General features: G+C 37.3%; 1 protein-coding gene across 1 annotated transcript; it reads right to left on the bottom strand.

The window, feature by feature from the left end:
* Positions 1-6,469: 6,469 nt before the first annotated feature.
* Positions 6,470-17,344, bottom strand: LOC141393555 (protein takeout-like). Its single transcript, XM_073966658.1, has 5 exons — positions 17,162-17,344; positions 7,404-7,487; positions 7,148-7,298; positions 6,930-7,069; positions 6,470-6,850 (listed from the first exon to the last, which is right to left on the bottom strand). Exons 1-5 carry the CDS (start codon positions 17,241-17,243, stop codon positions 6,552-6,554), a joined length of 756 nt encoding a protein of 251 aa, XP_073822759.1. The 5' UTR covers positions 17,244-17,344; the 3' UTR covers positions 6,470-6,551.
* Between the last annotated feature and the right edge of the window lie 4,248 nt (positions 17,345-21,592).

The following is a 21,592-nucleotide window of genomic DNA, read 5'->3' as shown; positions in this document are numbered from 1 at the left end:
GTGTTTGAGAGAAAAATTCTTCGAAAGATCTACGGACCAATCTGCGTTGACGGTGAATATCGACGTCGCATGAACCACGAGCTGTATCTGCTATACAACGACATCAATACTGTTAAACGTATCGAGATGCAGCGATTGCGTTGGCTAGGCCATATCATAAGAATGAGCAACGGTGAACCCGCTAAAAAGGCGTATTAATACGGACCGCTTGGCGGTGCACGCAGAATTGGCAGACCAAGGAATAGATGGCGCCAACAAGTGGATTATGAGATGAAAAGGCGCGGTATTCCAGAGTACGAAGCAACAAATAGAGAGAAATGGAGATCTTTTCTTAGTTCGGCCTATGGAACAAATGTTCTGTAATGGGATAAGAACAGATTGGTAGCTCTATGTTTGGTTGTTTGATTTAATGTTGATCGGTTTGCTAACTGTATACCAAAATCCGAGAAAATATTATAACGGAATTTTCACCTTAACGATTTTGAACTTGAAGATGAGGTTGAATGGATTTTATGTGTTCACAATTATTATTCTTTAAGATGAGAGCTACAACTTTGCTTCCACGAGTAAACCAAAATTATTAGCGGTGTAGAAAATATGAGCCTGACAAAGTGATCCCTTTAGTCATCAAGGTCTCAGGTATTTGGGGGCCCATAACCGCGAAAGTCGAAATAGGAGGGAAAAACGCCGGGACACGTGTCTTGTTATTTTTTGTCTTCTATCACGTTGCAGTGTCAGAATATGGTTAATTTTTTTCGTGTAATTAATAGGCAAAATTTCATTCGTTACTGCTACAGGAAATATTTGAAATTTTGAGAAAAAAAGTCAAAATGTCATCCCCCTAGTAAAAAGTTTTAAAAGAGAGTGTCATTCAGCGCAATTTTGTTTACAGTGAAGTGCATGTTCTGCTAGTTTATTAAATTTTGCATGTTCTGGAACAGAGCCAATAAAAGAAAATCAATTTTTCTATGAACATGTTCTCTGTTTCTCTCTTGAATTGAGCTTAAATCGTAATCGTAAGCTAATTTCTATTCGCAATTTGATCTCGTTTTTTAATCTGTTAGAAAAAAGTCCAGCATATCTAACGATAATCTTGTTAATGATAATAATTTTGAATAATTAAAAATGTTCAATGTAATGGATGTAATTTAGTAAAAATTATTGTTTGTTTAGTTGGTTTTATTCATTTAATGAAAATAATTACAATAATCTTTAAATAACCAAAGCTAGTTTACATCTTAGCTTCTGTAATAAACATTCTCAATAAAAATGGTTTATATTTTCATGCAAGCACTGGTATTGATTGACATGAGCAATTTATACAGAGTTAAGAGAATATTTCCTTAATCATTGATTAAATGACTGACTGATGACAGACGAAACAGTATAAACTATGATGCCTACTCACAGAGAAAGAATTTTTATACGACTATATTTTGAGAACAAAATATGAAAAAACATATATTGTTGCAGCAACCATGTATTTTGTGACAAACAACATAAGATTACAAAAATATATGGTTGATTGAACAATATATATTTTCCATATTTTTACCCTGTTTTGCTCTCAGAATATACTTACTTACTTAGCTGGCCCATTACAGAACATTTGTTCCATACACCGAACTAAGAAAAGATCTCCAATTCTCTCTATTTGTTGCTTCGCACTCTGGAATACCGCGCCTTTTCATCTCATCATCCACTTGTTTTCGCCATCTATTCCTTGGCCTGCCAATTCTGCGTGCACCGCCAAGCGGTCCGTGTTTATACGCCTTTTTAGCGGGTTCATCATCGCTCATTCTTATGATATGGCCTAGCCAACGCAATCGCTGCATCTCGATACGTTTATATACACTGATGTCGTTGTATAGCAGATACAGCTCGTGGTTCATGCGACGTCGGTATTCACCGTCAACGCAGATTGGTCCGTAGATCTTTCGAAGAATTTCTCTCAAACACACCAAGCACTACCATATCTGCTTGCGCAAGTACCCAGGCTTCGGAGCCATACATCAGCACGGGTAGTATCAGTGTTTTGTAGAGCGTTATTTTTGTTTGACGAGATGTGCCTTTGTTTTTAAACTGCTTACTTAAACCAAAGTAGCATCTGTTGGCCAATACAATTCTTCTTTTTATTTCACAACTGATGTCGTTTGTTGTGTTTACGGATGTGCCGAGGTAGACGAAGTATTTTACTACCTCAATATTATAGGAACTAACTTCCACAGTCGGTCCGAGCTCAATGGACGCATTGCGCGTCGGCACCATCAACTTGGTCTTCTCACCGTTTACCGCCAGACCCACTTTAGCAGATTCTCCTTCGACCTTCATAAAGGTATCAGTTACTTCTTTTACTGATCGGCCCATGATGTCTATATCATCAGCATAAGCAAGTAACATGTGACTATTGGTGTAGATTGTGCCACTTCTTTTGACGTTTGTCTCTCGTATAACCTTTTCCAGCAAAATGTTGAGTAGGTCACACGAAAGGCTGTTTCCTTGTCTGAAATCTCTTTTGGTACCAAACTCTTCGAAGAGGTTCTTTCCTATTTTAACTGAGGACCTCGTGTCAGTTAAAGTCATTTTACAAAGCCCGATGAGCTTTGCAGGGATACCAAATTCAGACATCGCTTGGAATACCTTTGAACGTAGGGGGCTATCGAAGGCGGCTTTGTTATGTGTCGATCTGCATCTCTTGGGTCTTCTCTAGGATTTGCCGCAGGGTAAATATCTGGTCAATGGTGGATTTGCCAGGTCTAAAGCCGCATTTGTATGGCCCAGTTATTTCATTAACCAGTCGTTCGCACATTATCACTGACACTATCTTGCAGGCAATACGTAGAAGACTTATGCCCCTATAGTCAGAGCATACAGTCCTATCTCCTTCTTGTGGACCATCGTCGGGTACTCGTTCTTCCTGCCAGATGGCGCTAACTAGCTGATAAATACACCTTATCAGCGTGTCGCCTCCTGTTTAGCTATACATTCAATACCATCTTCTGGGATTGGATCTGTGGTATCTTCGCCGTCTTCGCTACTATCGGATACCAACAGTTTGGAGAAATGTTCTTTCAATATCCTGAGCACACTATCTGTATCAGTTACCAAATTACCTTGCTGGTCTCTACAGGAGGATGTGCCTGTACCAAAGCCATCAGTTTGATGTTTCTCTCTTTAGTAGAATTTTCGGACTTCATTCTGTCTCCTGTACATCTCGATTGGTTCACACTTCCGCTTTTCCATCTCTTTCTTTTTCCTGCGGAAAAGACGTTCTCCTCTCTCATTTTCTCCCGATATCTCTCTCGTGCGCTACGCGTTGCTACTAATTGTAAAGTAGCCCTATATTCCTGATCATACCATGGATTCCTTGGTGTAGGTCTCTGGTATCCAAGTATGGATTTTGCGGCTGTTTGCATGGAGTGGGCAATGCTTTGCCATTGCGCTGATATGTTATCGGGATGAGGAGTGCTTTGATTAAGCAATTGGGCTAGTTGAGTGGAATATGCTGTGGCTATCTGTTGTGAATGCAGCTTACCGATGTCCAACTTCCGTGCTGTGCCTGTCATAAGTTTATTCTAAGCGCTCGAAAAATATATCTTTAATCTGTTCGTCCTTCAGTGGGAGCATGAGCACAATTGAAGCTGATGTTGAAGAATTTTGCTTTTAATCGATTTGCAGCGAGTCTTTCATTTACTGGGTTGAAGCTGGATACAAGATGCTTTAATCTCCGACCAACTACAAATCCGCAACCAAACTCATGCTTTGTGTCATGGCAGCTATAATACAGTGCGTCTCCTTTAGGTGTTGTTGTGACGCCTTTCCCAATCCATCGTATTTCCTGTATGGCAGTAATGTCGGCCTTGTACTTTTCAAGTACATCTGCCAATGCGTGAACTGCACCTTCTCTATAAAGAGTGCGAACATTCCAGGTGCAGATTCGTAGATCATGGTCCTTAAAACGTTTGCGGGGTTCGTCAACTTTAGAGGGGTTTGTTTTTCTTTTCTTTCGTTTTTTCATAGTAGGCTGTTTTTTCTAGGGGAGGGTTACTAACCCGACGCCCAAACCCAAGTTTTTAACGTTCTTATGGGTGAACGCGCGGCACATGTTAGCTCACTACCTTTAACGGGTTTTAAAGTCAGTGTCCACTTGAGATGAAAGAGGGACCAAGATAAATCCAGGGCTTTGCCATGTTAAAGCCGGTCAGGACCGTTCCTTGGTATCTTCCATCCCCTAAAAACACAAAAACACTGATATTTTCATGAAAAATAGTATAAAAAACTCAAATGTTTAACTTTTACCTTGAGTTTCTCTGCACCTACCAGACCGAATTTGACCGCTTGTAATTCATCTGAGCTGATTGTGTTATCTGTAAAAAAGAAAAAAAGATATCTCTATCCGTTCAAAAGTTACAGAATTTTGATCAGGAAAAAACGATTCTGAACCACTGTGCGACGTCTAAAAGGGAAAAATTGTCTGCCTCTATTAGAGAAACTAAGTTTTTCAAATAGGTATTTTGGCCTTTGTTTGTAGATAATTTTATGCACAAATACTAAAGCTTTTATGTTGATGTGGGAATTAAAACTAAAGCCATAGAGTAAATTAGAAAAAGTGAAATATGGTCATATCTTCTCATGACGTACACATAACGTATGATACTGTTGAAAGCCACATTTAACTTTCGTCGGATTACTGAGCCACAGTTAGCAAACAACTCTCTACCATATATTAAGCCGTGTGCCAGAAAAGTTTTTGCGAGTAGTCGTCGTATGTGAAGAGGAGTAAACGCATGAGCTATCCAAAGGATGCCAAATTTTGAATAAGTTTGGCCAACAACTTGGTTGACGTCTATCTTCAGTTTCAGAAAAATGGCTGCTTCGATGGGATGTAGCCACAGATCCACTGGAGTTAGATGGGTAGGTTTGGCGCGGCAGTTGAAAAGGTGTTCTGTGTCGTGCGGGCCCATGCCGTATACTGGGAAGATGTCTTGCACGGCGCGATCGATTTCCTCCCAATAAGAATTTAGGCGACTGTAATCTTCCGAGCGTGGTTGAACCAAAACTACTGTAGTTTGTCGTGGCGGCTGACGCTCCTCTGCTGCGATAGATGGGGGGATGTACTCCGATTACTTTATTCACACTATAATTGCTTAAGGCCTTGGTAGCTGCGTCCGTGTGAATGCTATTCACCTGCTTGATATGCTTGTTGATCTAGGGGTTCTCTCCTGTATTGTTGAACCTCTACCTACCCACAAGATGGTGATTGCGATGGCTCACACGGTAACATCCAAGCAGGTACTGCAACGAAAGCATCTCATTGTGTTGCTTTACTGGAAGAATCTTTGCCTCCTCATGTAGATGGTCCACTGAAGATTTGAGGAGGCACCCTGTTGCTGTTCTCAGGGCGGCATTCTGGCAAGTTTGAATCTTTTTCCAATTCGTATCACATAATCTCGGGGACCAGACTGGCGCCGCATAGCTTACCACAGACCGACCTATCGCGTTATATGTGGTCAACAATGTTTCTTTATCTGCACCCCAAGTGCTGCCGGCTAGGGACTTGAGGACCTTGTTCCTACTTTTCAGCTTGTCGCAGATAGCTGTGGCGTGTGCGCACGACGTGAATGTAGTGTTGAATGTGACCCCTAAAATTTTAGGGCAGTTTGTGGTTGGAATTCTGCTACCGTCGACCGCGACATTCAACTCACGTCCAAACTGCGCTGTCCATGTGGTGAACAGAGTGGCTGTAGATTTTGTGGCGGAAATCTGCATATTCCTCGAATGGAAAAAGGTGGTAAGATCGGTTAAATAGTTGTTCAGTCTCTCACAGATGTCATCAGGGCTAGGGACTTGATGACCTTGTTCCTACTTTCCAGCTTGTCGCAGATAGCTGTGGCATGTGCGCACGACGCGAATATTGTGTCGAATGTGACCCCTAAAATTTTAGAGCAGTTTGTGGTCGGAATTCTGCTACCGTCGACCACGACATTCAACTCACATCCAAACTGCGCTGTCACCACATGAACAGTGTGGCTGTAGATTTTGTGTCGGAAATCTGCATATTCCTCGAATGGAAAATAGTGGTAAGATCGGTTAAATAGTTGTTCAGTCTCTCACAGATGTCATCAGGATGCTTGATCTTCAGGACATGTATTAAAGTTGTAGGCCAGGAATTTTAAATCATGCCTGGATGTCGTATTATTAGTATTGATGTACAAAGTAATTGAGAGACAATTCATGGGAGAGTAATGTTCCGTTGTTAAACAACGGCTGACATAGCTCTCATTTCGATTCGTTATTATCTGTTGTTACGACAACGTGCAGGCGTTGACATCAATGATTAGTAGTGAGATGTGGTTCCAAAATCGAAAATATAAAATATATAATATTTATTATGGCCCAAAACGTGATATATACTAGACAACCATGTTTCACTTTTGATAAAAATTATATTAAACGTTCCCATTGCACATTTTTTTATATTCTATCTCATTTGCTATTTATTCCATTTTCATAGTTTACAACAGATTAAAAACTATTTTTTTTTAATGAATTCATTGACTAAATAATTTGTCATAGGGATACTTATCGAAAACACCCTGAATCACCTTGTGGGCAATCGTGGCCAAACCCTGAGTCAAGGCGACACGTATTTCAGGATAAATTTCTTTCCAATTATCGTTTAGTAATTTATTCATATTATCACTGAGAGTCTTGTCGTTGAAAAGATTATCCAACTCAAATTTGAAATCTTTTGGCTCCAGATCAACGGCGAATTTTTCCATTTTCATATAGGTCTCGCCGTTTTTCTCAACTGGTGTCCCAACCCACTTAATTGTTATCAAAGGTTCAACTGAAAAAAACAAAACACCCAACAATTAGTACCCATAAAATAATTTGTAATTTGTTGTATATCTTCTTGACAAACTTACACATTGTGATTTTGCTTTTACCCTCACCACGTATGGGTAATACCAAAACTTTGCCCGAAATCTTGTAGTCCCCCTGCAATGCCATTATGTCGGTCTTGAACACAATTTCATGTTTTGTTTTTAAATCTTTGCCAAAGCCCCTTGAAATCAAAATTCGTTATTAACAATAAATATAAATCAATTTAGAAATTTCTCCAAACTTCTTCTTCTCCACTTACTTTGCTTTTATAAATTTGGCCGTTTTCAGACCAATACCCACATTGTTGGTGAACAATAAATCGATGTTGACGGGACTATCGCTGCCTTGCTTGATGTGCAATTTCTTAACTGGTATGGGGTCAATGGCACTCAAATTTAAACTGTCATCACCTAAAAAACAAATAAAATTTAATTATCTATACAATTTATACTACTATTTTAATTTCAGTAGAACCAGCTTTAAGTGATTATGTGTGTGTTATCCCTGCAGCTTACCTGCAAATTTTTCCTTTGCAAGAAATTCAATAATTTTTCCAATACACTTTTCATCTCCATGTTTGCAAGGTTTTGGATCATCAGCTGGAATATTGAAAAAAATAATAATAAATTATTAACAATAAATTGAAAACAATAATTGTCATAATTTAATGCATATACAATTTTTATAACATTTATGTGCTTAAATGACGGCCATGGAGTGTAGATTGAGAAATATCAGAAAAGCCTATTCCAAGTCAAGGTCAAATCATCTGAGATTTAGAATACCAATACTTTTTGGACTCAAATAGCACACGAGAGAAGTTGGGAAGAAAAGGAAGGAATGGACAGGAGAAATGAAAAAAATGAAACAATTAAGAAAGTATCAGTCAGGTGAGCCTCGGATCTAAAGAAAAGAAGCAAATACAAAACACACTTCTGGCGTCTATGGAGGTTCTTTGAGTTTTGGGGACAATTTCTAAGGATGTATGGATTTGTCCCCGAAAAAATTATACCGTCTAAAATAGGGTTCAGGAATAGATTTTCCTGCCCAAACACCTGTCGTCACGGATTGTTAATTTCTATATGGGATTCGATAGTCAACATATTGTAACTAAGGAAACCAAAAAATAGGTCAAAATATTGGAAGATGAGGGCGTGGCGGCGCGCCCTTAAATACGACCAATTGTTTGTCTCAAATTTTTGGAGAAAGAAATAGCTATTTCTTGGGAACTATAACAGATATTGTGTTCATTGTTTTTTTGTTTGGTAGGTAGGATTGTTGTCTTTACATGAAGTGAGCTATTTTATTTTTCCTCAGGTACCAATTTTAGTAAAATTCCAACTTTTGGTGACTAGAACTTTTAGGGAACAGCTTGGAATAATCAGCCCATATACATATACTTCTGTACCCAGTCCGTTTAACATTTTTTTAATTTTTTGAAATTGCATGGGTACAAATTTGTGTTTTTTCCATACCGTTTCTCATATAAATTATAGCTTTTTTACACAAATGGAAATTTGTTAATATATGAATTTTTAGAAGAGTTATATGAAAACCCAAGGAATATATTTTTTTTTAATTTGGAAAAAATTTAAATTTTTTCATTATTTTTTAAATTGTCTCAAAATATGAAAAAAAAACAACTCAAATTGCGATTTACTCTTCAACTACTAAACCGAATTCGAATGTTTTTAATGCATCGGAAAGCTGACTATGTTATCTGTCGAACAAAAGTTATGAAAATATCTGTTCAAAGGTTACATTGTTACATTGTTTGACGATTCTGAACCACTGTGGGCCGCATACACTACATGTTGCCAAAAATTTGAAAAAGATCCCAGACGAGTCCTTAAACTGCAAACTTTGTTCGGGAGGTACCCGAAAGAGTGATCCGATGTTGCTAATATTTGGACATAATTTGAGATTGTAAGAAATAATACGATGTACAAAGTTCGGACCAAATCGATTTCTCACTTCGAGGATGGACTTGCCAGGACCAGAAAAAATTGCGCCGTCGTAACAGGACTCGCCAGAAGAACTTTTTGGAAAAAATTTCAAAACGATCTGAGAGGAGCTCCTAAACTTTCTTTTTCATTCTTAATTTTGTATGGAAATACGCGAAGGAGTGGGCTTGCTCATGAAAAAATTATACCGCCGTAAATGGGCCGCAAGGACAACCTGCTGAACATTTTCAAATAGATCCGAGAATTTTGCGTGGGAGGTACCCGAAGGATGGAACCGATATACTCGTAGTCCAAATTCCAACCTCATACATGACTGGATGAAATAATACGAAGTGCAAAGTTTGAACCAATCAGAAACTCCCTGCGAGAGTTATCTTGTGGATTTCCCATTTTAGTTGGTGCCGTCAGGGTTTCTTGGAGCTTTTAGGCCCTACCGCAGGAAGTATGGACTTGCTCAAGAAAAAATTGTGCCGCCGTAAAGGGGCCGCCAGGACAACATGCTGAAAAATTTCAAATAGATCCGAGAGGAGTTCTTAAACATCACTTTTTCCGTATTTTGTGTGGGGGGTACCCGAAGGATTTGACCGATATAGTCCAAATTCCAACCTGATACATGACTGGATGAAATAATACGATGTGCAAAGTTTGGACCAATCAGAAACTCCCTGCGACAGTTATCTTGCGGATTTAATATTTTAGTTGGTGACGTCAGAGTTTCTTGGAGCTTTTAGGCCTCTCAACGCAGGAAGTATGGACGTTTTACCGTCGTAAAGGGACCGCAAGGAGAACCTGCTGATAAAAATTCAAAGCGATGCGAGATGAGCTATTAAAATGAATCTTAAACCTAAGTTTGTGTGGTAGGTACCCGAGGGTATAATTATTAAGGGTCAGTATATTAAGGTTCCACTGTTAATCATCATATGACAACGGAATAAGTTAATGGGCTTCACTTAAAAAATATGTAGTTAGCAGCTTCAGATGTAAACAACTCGAAATATGTAAAGGCACTGACTGTCTTCTGGTCATTATCAAGGGTGTTTGACGTACGATCGATTCGAGAAGCAAATATCCACTCAGACCACAATCATGTTGGAGAAAAGTTCAAACTATATTGTGTGACTGCTTGAAAACAAATATGTTTGCAAAATATGTTTGGGACATATGTTAGAGAGGCCATTTTTTCTGCGTGCAGCACAGGTTGTGTAAAATCTCTTTATTCGTTTTTTTCATGTTCGGATCATTGGGTTCAGTAGTCAATTATTCTGCGCTGAAGTTTTTGAAAAACTACAATGGCTACACAATAGCTTTCTGGCGTAAACAATATCGCGTGATGCCAAACAACATTTGACATTTCTTTTTTGAATGTTTGTCAGTTTTTAGCCTTAACGTTCTCAGGACATACGACTATGGACTGTACGACTGTTTGACATACGACTATGTGTTGTGTTGCTTACAGTGTCTTAAAAAAATCAATTTGCAAAAAAGTGAAATTTGATTGCTCACAACATTCAACGTGGATAATCACGTCAAGAGTTCATCGATCAAATTAAATTTTGTATGTCAATAAAGGACCATCCTAAAGCACTATGAAAAACTGGTTAAATGAATTTAATTATGGCCGACACTCGCTAAAAACGAAGGTGGTGAGGGTCGTCCAAAAACGGTCGTTGTGCCAGAAAAAATTAAGCTGTGAAAGAACGGATAATGCAAGATTGCCTTGTTATATACTGTGTGATAGAGACATCCAGGGACATTTCTTCCACCAAATAACATTTGATATTGGATGAACAACTGGCCGCAAAAATTGGGTTTTCTCGTTAGATCCAGCAAAATTGGACAATCGCTCAAAAAAAAAAAAAAAAAAATAAATAAATAAAAGGCTCTTGAGATTTTTAAAAAACGAACAGGAGAAGACGAATCATTGTACACCATGACAATGTGAGCTCTCACACATCGATTTAAACCAGCGCACAGTGGATCCACTTGTATGGAGAAAGTGGCCAAAAATATTTCCCGTGTAAGTATCAAGCTAATGCGCTGGTTATAGCTTTGTGCTGCTGCGAAGAGTGTTTTAAGAAACCACGAGCGTAACATTCTCCCCTCTGGAGGGGGTATACGGTAAGAATTGTTTTATGCTGTTAATACAAAATGACATGGACAGAGGTCGCGATTATCTTATGATGCAAAAATAGGCTTGGGGAAACAAAACAATCTCCAAAACAACATAAAATCCAAACAATTTAGCGGATTAAAAAAAAAAAAATTTTGTCTTAAAATTGGTAAAATTTTTAATATAGATCTTATAGCGTTCTTCCTGGAAGGCACTTACCGCTAACGTAAGACAAATATGGAAGAAGATTTCTTCATCTTGCCACTGATACCAATTATGTTAATGTACGTGGTCAGATAACAGAGTTATACGCCAATATATCCATAGAAACCCTATTCTAGGGCAGCTTTAGTCAGCGGCCCACCATTTATAGTCTGGCACTAGATGGCAGCTGATTTTAATACTGAATAATCTTAAACCCATGACCTACTTTGGAAAATTATTCCCGAGGTGGGCACTGGTGGGCATCATGACTAAAACCTTATGTCAATTTTAAGTATATGATCGAATTAGCATTACAAAATACACTAAGGAAATATGCAGCTAACTAGAATTCCACAACACGCTAAAACACTATTTTTTAATGAAAATTGAGCTATTACCTCCTCCTTCAAAATCCACTATAATATTTTGATATACGTATTAGTTTCGCGATATTTTGAATATATTTACTTGCACTTAAAACATAGGTTGTACTCACAACAAAAAATATTAGTCAAATGTTCCGACTTTTGAAGCTATTCTTAAGAAGATCGCGTTCGAATGAAACAAAACTTAATATATTTTTAAAAAGGTCCATGTTATAGCTTTCAGAGTTGCCAGATGTTGTACCAAAATTTTGACATTCATTTTTTTATTTTTGGCCAATGGGTGGATCCACTGTGCAGCGCCTTTTTAACCTGAGAGAACGATGAATTATTGGGTCATCCGCCGTACAGCCTTGGCACGAAACCCAATGACTTCATTTCCCTTTATTCCCACACATCCAGAAAAAAAGGTGTTGTCAACGATTTCTGTAGCCAGAAGATGCTGTTGAAGCGTTCAAAAACCACGTTTTGGAGATGTCTTAATCTGAGTGGAAAAAGTGCTTCAACAATTGGTTTGAATGCATGAAAAAGTGTATAAATCATGCTAGAGAATACTTAAAAAAAAAAAACAATTAAACCATTTTTGATGATAAAGTGTATGTACACTGTTATAAAGTGTATGAATCAGCTAGTTAGCACCATATGATGAGAGGAACTTAGACCATATGATTGGAAGTTTAATATCCTATACCCATCCACAAAAAAGTTACTCTCCTCACTCAGACCAGAATCAAATTAGGCATTTTTGTTTGCTGCATTTTCGGTATGTAGATCAAAGAGGGTATCGGGCTGTAGCAGCTATTTTCATTGAATAGATCTGTGGAATGCAGTCCTGTAGTCGACAAAGAGATGTATCGATCAGAGGTTTCGCGTAAGGCGCTATGACATGGCCCATTTATTTAATTAAACCTTGCGACACTATTTTATCCTTTTTTATACCCTCAGCCTTTAGGCTAGAAAGGGTATATACACTTTGATACGACCAAAAATGTGCCTAATCGAAATAACGGTTTTTGACCCAGAGTATGTTTGGACGAAATTCGTATCAGACAATTTGAAGTCGATTTAGCCGTCTGTCTGTCTGGCGCACGATAACTCTCGAATGAATCAAATGATTTGAACCAAATTTTGTATAGCGTAATATTTTGTCCAAACTTAGTTTAAGGGGTTATCCCTACTTGTCAATTTCAAAAAACCGAAAAAAAAGTATTCGCTTATTTTTTAGTACAGGTAGTATAGAGTGTGCCGCAAACATTTTCAAGTCGATCAGAGCAAAATTGGCTGAGATATGACCTTTCAAAGTGGAGAACCCGTAGTGGTTTAGGCGTACTTTATTGGTTTATTATACCACTTCTTTTTGCATAATTCGAATCGCAAGCTGAAAACTGCGGTACCTCTGCCAAGAAACTGCTAACTAATGTTGATGTGACGGTTAATCGTGATCCGGATGTTGAATATCGTACGAGAAGAAATTGAAAATACTCCCAATATATCGTTCGACGACATTTCGAAATTAACAGTATCCAGAGATGGATCATGGAGGAAGCGAGGATTTTCGTCGTTGTTTGGAGTTACAACTGTCCTAGGATACTACAGTCGAAAAGTTATTGCTATTGTGGTAAAAAGTGCTTATTGTAAAATGTGTGAATCGTGGAAACATAAACTGAGCGATGCGGAATACGAAGAATGGTACGAACACACACAAAGACAATTGCAGTGCAAATCATGAAGGCTCTTCGGGAAAAATGGAGGTGAACTCTATTATAGAAATCTTCAAACGCTCAATAGCCAAATATACTAATGTCCTGTACCATTACTATATTGGAGACGGAGACTCGAAGACGTACACTGGCTTATTAAATTCTAATCCATATGACGAGGTAGAAGTCGTAAAGAAGGAATGAATCGGACACGTCCAAAAGCGTATGGGGTCCCGACTTCGAAGTTTAGTAAAATGTAACAAAAAGCTTGGAGGCAAAGGAATGTTGACGGGGAAATTGCTTGAAAAGCTCACTGCATACTAGGACTTGCAATTCGACTCCGTTCGAATTCAATTCACGATGCATGCATGAGGCAATATGGACGACATTTGATCATTACAGTTCAAGCGATACAAATCCACGTCACGAAGGATGTCCAACTGGTGAAGACTCGTGGTGTTCATATCAACGGGCTCGGGCATGAAAAGAGGATTTCATACACGATCAAATGTTTTGGATGATATTAGACCTATATACAACGATCTAAGTAAAGATGCGTCGGCGGCTTCAATAAAAATAGCAACGAAAGCTTCAAACAACTTATTTGGAAAATTTGCCCCAAAACCTTTCAAGTGGAGCACTCATTGTAAATTTAGCAGCTTACATTGCTTACATTGCGATTTGTCTTTTTAACGAAGGTACAAAATCATTGTTATTTTATTTGAGCTCGACCGAAGTGAGCTGTGGACAAAACACACACGAATATGCTAAAAAATCGACCAAGCACGAATTGCACTGGCAGAGAGACGTGCGGTCGAGTGCACTCGTGAAGGAAGAATGTTGCGAAGGCAACACCAACTTTCGATTTTACAAGCTGCATCGTCGTCGGAAGAGATATTGTATGGACCAGGAATAGATGACTCCTTGTAATTTTACCAAAAATAAATTTTTTATTCATGTAAACCGAAATAAAAACTTAGAACTCGTTTTTCCCGAAATGCCATTTTTGAAGTCGGTGCCAACGATAGCTCGAAAACGGATAGACCGATCTTCGTATATTTTGATGAGCTCATTAAATACATAAAACCTTTAAGCGAGACAGTTTTTTTTTTTAATATTTTTGTGCCGATTTTTGGGCAAAAATCCGTCCATTTTCTTCGTTAAAATCGAAATTTTCACTATTTTTGTTAAAATAGATTTTTGATATTTCTGTCTCGCTTAAAGACAAGATTATTAGTTTCTTAAAGCGCGCACCAAAATATATGAAGATCGGCCCATTCGTTTTCGAGCAAGCTTTGGCACAGCAAAACGCTTTTACAAAAAATGGGTTTCACAGGTAGCCATTTACCACAAAACTGTGCAATATTTTTCAACAACAAAAATTAAAAAGGTAGTTTAAGATGTGCTCCTCCATAGGAATAAAAGATTTACCTAAAAATATTGGTAGTTTTCTCAGAAAAAATTATGAAAATTGAGTTTTTTTGGCCAGTACAACTAGGGATAACCCCTTAAGTTCGAAGATGGGCCATATCGGTCCACTCTTTCGGGTACCACCCCCACAACGGTTCAAAATGTTTCTGTAAAATGGTGTGAACGATAAATCTAGAAGGGAACAATCGAGTTGTTCCAAACTTTGCACATCGTATTATTCCTTCATTGCGGCTCCCTTTAAGAGGTAAATCCACAAGATCCGCAAGATTATTCTTGCAGGGAGTTTCTGATTGGTGCAGACTACGCACATCGTATTATTTCATCCAGTCATGTATCAGGTTGGGATATGGATTATATCGGTCCACTCCTTCGGGTACCTTCCACACAAAATTCGGATAAAATGAAGTTTCAGAGCTCCTCTCGCGCCGTTTTGATTCTTTTTTCAGTAGGCTGTTCGAGCGGCCTCATTAACAACGGTACATTTTTTCCGGAGTAAGTCAAGATAATGGCCTAAAAGCTCCAAAACCCTGCCGGCACATACTAAAATGGTTATTGTGCAAGATAACTCTAAAACTTTTTAAAAAATTCGTCTCAAACTTAGTTTAACGGAATTTAATATTTCGAGTACTTTATGAAGAAGTTTGGCTACTAAAAATGTTTGGTATATGTCAATGATTTGGTATAGCCTGAAATATATACATATACTCGTATTAAATATACGGCATAACTATTGTGTTTGGTTTTTTTTTGTTTGTTCAGTGGCTGAGAGTATGTCTCCGTCAGCACAGCTGACTGATACTTTCTTACTTGTTGGCTCTAATTTCATATTTCACTATCCTTTTAATTCATTTATAAACTCTGCACTCAAACTTTCTGAGTTATAACAAAATTCGGTCTTATTTCGAAATCGCACTGAATTCCTAAGAAAATTTACCGAAAACTGCTACCGGAAGTGAAAACTCTAACGTCAACACCTAAAGGTTGTTCCGAATTCGAAGGAATCTGAGAATTACTGGAGAAACGTTGAGGTCACAAAAAATCGCCGTAATTCAAGATGTTAGATGATAAAAAAAAAAAAAAAAAACAAAACAGACGGGAGAAAATATAAAACAAAATAAATAAATTAACACAACATACAATTTAATTTCCCGTCAAGCGTAAATTATTGAATAAAAATTCTTCCTTAAAGTCGACGGAAGCGGGAAGAAATAAATATACTTTTTACAACTGATATAACCGATTACACTGTGCAACAAAATGGAGCTCAAAGTCTGGGGGGTGGAAAATTCCTTTTGGGGATGAAAGCTCTTGGTAAGTATATACAGAACCCAGAAGGACAGATCCGCCGTGAGTCGAACTTTTGAGATATGGCGTGATGAATATTTTGCTGGAGACCCTATAAGACCGCAGATATTAGCGTTATATCTTTGTCCGCTGTTGTCTTAGCTTATTTTTGAGATCACATTTCTTCAGCCAAATCAAGTGAGGATTATTTTCGTAGAGCATTTTGACCTTCTACTCGCTTCCTTCAATGTCCTTTTCGTCCTTTATTTTAAGAGCCGCTATAAAAGTACCACAAGATGACGTTTTTCAGCTTCGAAATGTTCTGCAAAAATGTCGCTCAGAAAATTGTAGGTACGGCTGTCATTGACAACTAATCGATTTTGTCTGTTAGAAAGGCTTTCTGAGCGACATTTTTGCAGAACATTTCGAAGATGAAAAACGTCATCTTTTGGTACTTTTATAGCGGCTCTTAAAATAAAGGACTGAAAGGACATTGAAGGAAGCGAGGTAGAAGGTCAAAATACTCTACGAAAATAATCCTCACTTGATTTGGCTGAAGAAATGTGATCTCAAAAATAAGCTAAGACAACAGCGGACAAAGATATAACGCTAATATCTGAGGGCTTATAGGGTCTCCAGCAAAATATTCATCACGCCATATCTCAAAAGTTCGACTCACCGCGGATCTGTCCTTCTGGGTTCTGTATATACTCACCAAGAGCTTTCATCCCCAAAAGGAATTTTCCACCCCCCAAAATTTCGGTTCACAGTGTTATTTAATACTTTATGGAATTTTCTCAATCTCATCTTTAATTTAAAATCGTCTACTAAGGGAATTAAAGAAATTTGTATCATGCAGTATAGAAATGCTTCTGATATCATTTTAAGGTTAAAAAATTTTATATTTGCACTTTGGAATATATGTCCAATTAAGTTTTAATTTTTATAGAGTTGACCCCAATGACCCAATGAATTTTTTTCTCTTCAGGATATTTCCAATATGAGGCTTCGTTAAATCGGGTGAACTTTTCTTTTTTAAACACATTATTGAACACCATATTCACAAAAACTTAAGTTTTGCGGTTTGATTTCTCGCGGCACTTTTGTTGACTGTTAAAAGGATCTGATCCTTGTTCGTTCATTTACTTTGTATATCATTATTATATTCCGATAGCTTTTCTTCATAGATTCACTTACGAAATCCGCCATTGGCAACTGCACACAATGTCACCATCAGTGACATTAAAAATAAACAATTAACAGAATTACGGAAACGCATTATTGTTGTTGTTTTTTAATTGGTGTTGACGTTGTTGTTGACTTTTCTTTTCAAGAGACAACCCGAACTAATCAGAAGTTGTTAGTAAACTGTTAGAAAGGCTTTTCTAGATGTAGAATTTATAGATTTTGTATCTCTTAATTTAAAATAGTTATAAATGACAATTGTTGTGTTTTTTTTTTTTTTGTTTGCTTTTCAGTCCAAGTACAGCGACTATTCCGCTGGTTTCCTGTTCAAATGCATAAATTACAGATTACTATTAGAGAACATTGACTTCCGATTTGATGTATTAATAATTTTTATGAGGTAATAAAATATCATACATTTTTATTATAAGTTCAAATTACATTGTTTAATAAGAACGAAAGAAAAAAATTATTAGCCCTGTGAAACACCAAGAAATAATTGTCTGTATTTTAGGGAATCTTAAAAGTAAGGGGGTGTGTGTATATTTTCCTGAAAAAGGACTCAGTCAGACAGGGGAATTAGAAAACTATCGCTAGGAAAGACACCTTATAATAACACTGTGCAACATTTTTAAGGTGATCTTGTGCAAACAATTCGAACTGAGGATTTTTTGAAAGTACAGACCCAAACGACAATAAACCTTAGTTGGGTTTTGTTGTGTCAGATCCAGCTCGGATTTTATGGCCCCATCTAAACATGGTTAAATATTGAGTTTTTAAAGAAATTCGGGGCTATATCTCTGAAACCAATGCGAATCTTCTTCTGACCTCTGAAGCAAATTTAAAGATAAGGACAAAAATAAAATATTTGGATTAATAATGAACTCGAAAAACTGCATTTATTGCCTCAAATTTCAAAAGATATGCAAAAATTCCACAATTTTTATACATTTCGCACCGTATCTCCAAAACCGTTAATTTTTTCTGAATACTTTCTTTTGGAAAAATATTCCCTAGAATATAGTACACAACTCTTCAGAACATCTTCAGAACGTCATTGTTGCAAAATGTCTCTATGCTGTTGTTTTCAGTACATTTTTCAACGACGATTTAATAAAAATGTCAATAATGTAGTGAAATCCGAAATGCGAGAATAAACTGTTGGTGTGAACTGTGTTTGAAATACGTGTTGTAAAAGATATGATGCAAAATACCGCTGAAACAGCATGAAGTAAGCATTTTAAAGTTTCAGAATGTTCTGAACAATTGCTGAGTTCTACTAGTTTAGAAGTACAATATTGCCGAAGACAGCAGGGCCAAATTATAAACCGTTTCTCAGATAAAGGCCCGATAAATGCAAAAAACTGTAGTTTTAGTCCGGTTTAGATAGGGCCATAAAATCCGAACTGGATCTGACAGGACAAAACCCTACTAGGGTTTTTGTAGTCTCAATATGTACATTAGGGCTATAACCAAAAAAATACCACCACATAGCCGTGTAGAGCATGGAAAACTATTATGAAATACGGCGTCAATTTTTCTCTATCGCGAAAAAAGTTTCCGCACCAAATGCATTGAAGTTCAGTAATGCATTTTTTAATTTTAGCTGTTATGACAACATATTTGCTTTTAATTAAAATTTTTATTTTTTTGTAATCTAATTTAAGATCATTATCAAAGCGTTCTGGACCAATTTGTTCTCAAATCGCGCCATTTCGGAGCATATTAGGAACTTTTGATACTATTGCAATTTTTGCTTTTTCTTTATAAACTCGTGAATTTTATGTTTATATTTTTTGTAGCTACCGGACAAAAGAATATGGGGTCATTTGCAACGAAGTCGCGAAAGTTACAGGCTGTTTTTGTTGACTTTGCCTGTGAGAATCGTATATGTTTTTTACAAAAATACAACACCAGTACCACGTGGGGAATTTTGTCCTAATAATGAAAACGCGTTTCTAAGATCGATTCGGTGAAAAAAGTTTCCGCGCCGACTGTAATTACTAAAACCCTTTTGATATTTTTTCTACTTATAATTTTAAATTTGCTTTGTTTGAATAATTATTTATAGAAAAAAATACAATTCTCACAGGCAAAGTCATTAAAAACTGTCTGTAACTTTCGCGAATTTGTTGCAAATGACACCATATTCTCTTGTCCGATAGGTACAATAAATATAAACATAAAATTCACGAGTTTATAAAGAAAAAACAATAATTGCAATAGTGTCAAAAATTCCTAAAATGCTCCGAAATCGCGCGATTTGAGAACAAATTGGTCCAGAACGCTTTGATAAAGATTTTAAATTAGATTACAAAAAAATAAAAATTTTAATGAAAAGCAAACATGTTGTTATAACAGATAAAATTAAAAAATGCATTACTGAATTTCAATGCATTTGGTGCGGAAACTTTTTTCGCGATAGAGAAAAAATTACACCTTATTTCGTAATAGTTTTTCATGCTCTACACGGCTATGTGGTGGTATTTTCGATATTTGCAAAAAGTGCAAAAAGTTATATCCCTAATATACACTTTCATACGGGCAAAATGTGCCTCATCGAAATAATGGTTTTAGACCCCAAGTATGTTTGGACGAAATGTGTTTCAGACAATTTGGAGTCGATTGAGCAATGTCCGTCCGTCTGTCTGGCTGGAGCGCACGATAACTCTCGAACGGCACCTATGGCACCATATGTAGTGGCTGTAGATCCACCTCCATAATGGTCAATGTAGATCCATTCCTTTTAATATCTCCTCATCAAAACTTTTTATCTTTAATCCTAATCAACATTTTTGTCGGTTTGGAAAAAAATTGCTTCAATTTATACAGGCTGAGGGTATATCTCTGTCAGCATAGCCGACTGATACTTTTTTACTTGTTTTAAATGAAGTTTTTTCAGATTCTGAAACTACAATGTTCATAAAAGAGAAAAATCGAAAAACAAAAAAATCGCCGGAGGGATTTTCAAATAAATCGCGGCAAAAGTGCACATTTTTAGAGGTTTTCACGATTTTGGAAATCGCAAGCCCTATCGAAATGGGATTGAAGGAAATGTTGTAGCTGTGAAAATTCTCTAAAAGATTGGCCTTAATGGTATTTTCGTAGGTTTTACCATTTTTATACCCTACACCACTATGTGGGGAGGGTATTATAAGTTGGTTTTGGCCAAAAAGTTTGTAACGCATCGAAATAATGGTCGTAGACCCATACTTATATATACCAAAATGAATGTCTCGACGAGCTGAGTCGATCTGGCTATGTGTGTCCGTCCGTCAGTCCGTCCGTCCGTCTGTCCATCTAAGCCTTGTAATCACGCTACAGGTCGCAATTTTGATCGGATCGTCACGAAATTTTGGATGTTGATGGGGGTCCCGGAGGGGAAGAAGCCTATTGATTTTGGTGATGGTCGGATAATATTTAGGGGTCGGAAAGGGCAAAAAACTTAGGTGGATAAAATGACAACGTTTTTTTCCAAAGCAAATATCTCAGCTTCTATATGGAGTATACCAAAAGCAAAACCTGACAATGAAAGCAGAAAATATCACCTTTCTAATGATGTAAAATAGGTGCTCGTAGGTGATCAAACAACGAAGATATCACAAAATTGCAAATAAAACCCCAATTTTCATTTTTGCGATTTTAATTATATTGACGAATATCACAGCTTTGGTTGAAAATTTTCCAAAAGCAAAGTCTGACTATGAAAGTAGAAGATCCCGTCTTTACAATGATGCAAACTAGGTCGGCGTAGGTAACCGAATAACGGAGATATCGCAATAGTCGGTAATACATCCCATTTTTCTATTTTTTTCGAAATCACGCTACAGGTCGCAATTTTGATCGGATTGTCATGAAAATTTGAGGGTTAATGGGGGTCTCACAGATGAAGATGCCTATTGATTTTGGTTATAGTCGGATAATATTTAGGGGTAGAAATGGGGAAAAACTCATTTGGAGACAAATTCAAAGTTTTATTCTTTGTGAATATATCGGCTTCTAGTAGGGGTATTCCAACGGCAAAGACTGTCAATGGAAGAAGAAAATATTACCTTTACATTGGTGTAAAGCAGGTTGGCGAAGGTGGTCAAACAAGGGAGATACCACAATAGTCGGTAATGCATCCAATTCTTCCATTTTTTGCAATCAAGCTACAGGTCGTAATTTTGATCGGATGGTCACGAAATTTTGGTTGCTTATGGGGGTCCCAGAGAGAAAGTGGCATATTATATTTGGTGGTAGTCGGATTATATTCCCTAAAAGAAATGTTTACCAGTGAAAAGCTTATGCACAGGGGTAGTGGTGTAGGGTATCACATGGTCGGCCCCGTCCCGACTATAACCTTTGCTCACTTGTTTGACATATAAAAGTTCAAATTGGGACAAATGTACTGACTCCTCCTTATAAAACAATGTCATGCATGGTGCACCTTAACTAACGTTA

This window comes from Musca autumnalis, unplaced genomic scaffold (assembly GCF_047663935.1).
Source record: "Musca autumnalis isolate F117 unplaced genomic scaffold, ASM4766393v1 scaffold_1, whole genome shotgun sequence".
NCBI classification, from domain to species: Eukaryota; Metazoa; Arthropoda; class Insecta; order Diptera; family Muscidae; genus Musca; species Musca autumnalis.
Note: the sequence above shows the minus strand (reverse complement) of the source record. Positions and strands in the feature narration are given on the sequence as shown.

Coding starts and splice junctions, on each gene's coding strand:
- LOC141393555 (XM_073966658.1), bottom strand. CDS start 17,243: ATGCGTTTCCGTAATTCTGTTAATTGTTTATTTTTAATGTCACTGATG. Junction 7,299..7,403: donor TGCAAAGGAAAAATTTGCAG/GTAAGCTGCAGG, acceptor TTTGTTTTTTAG/GTGATGACAGTTTAAATTTG. Junction 6,851..6,929: donor TAAAAGCAAAATCACAATGT/GTAAGTTTGTCA, acceptor TGTTTTTTTCAG/TTGAACCTTTGATAACAATT.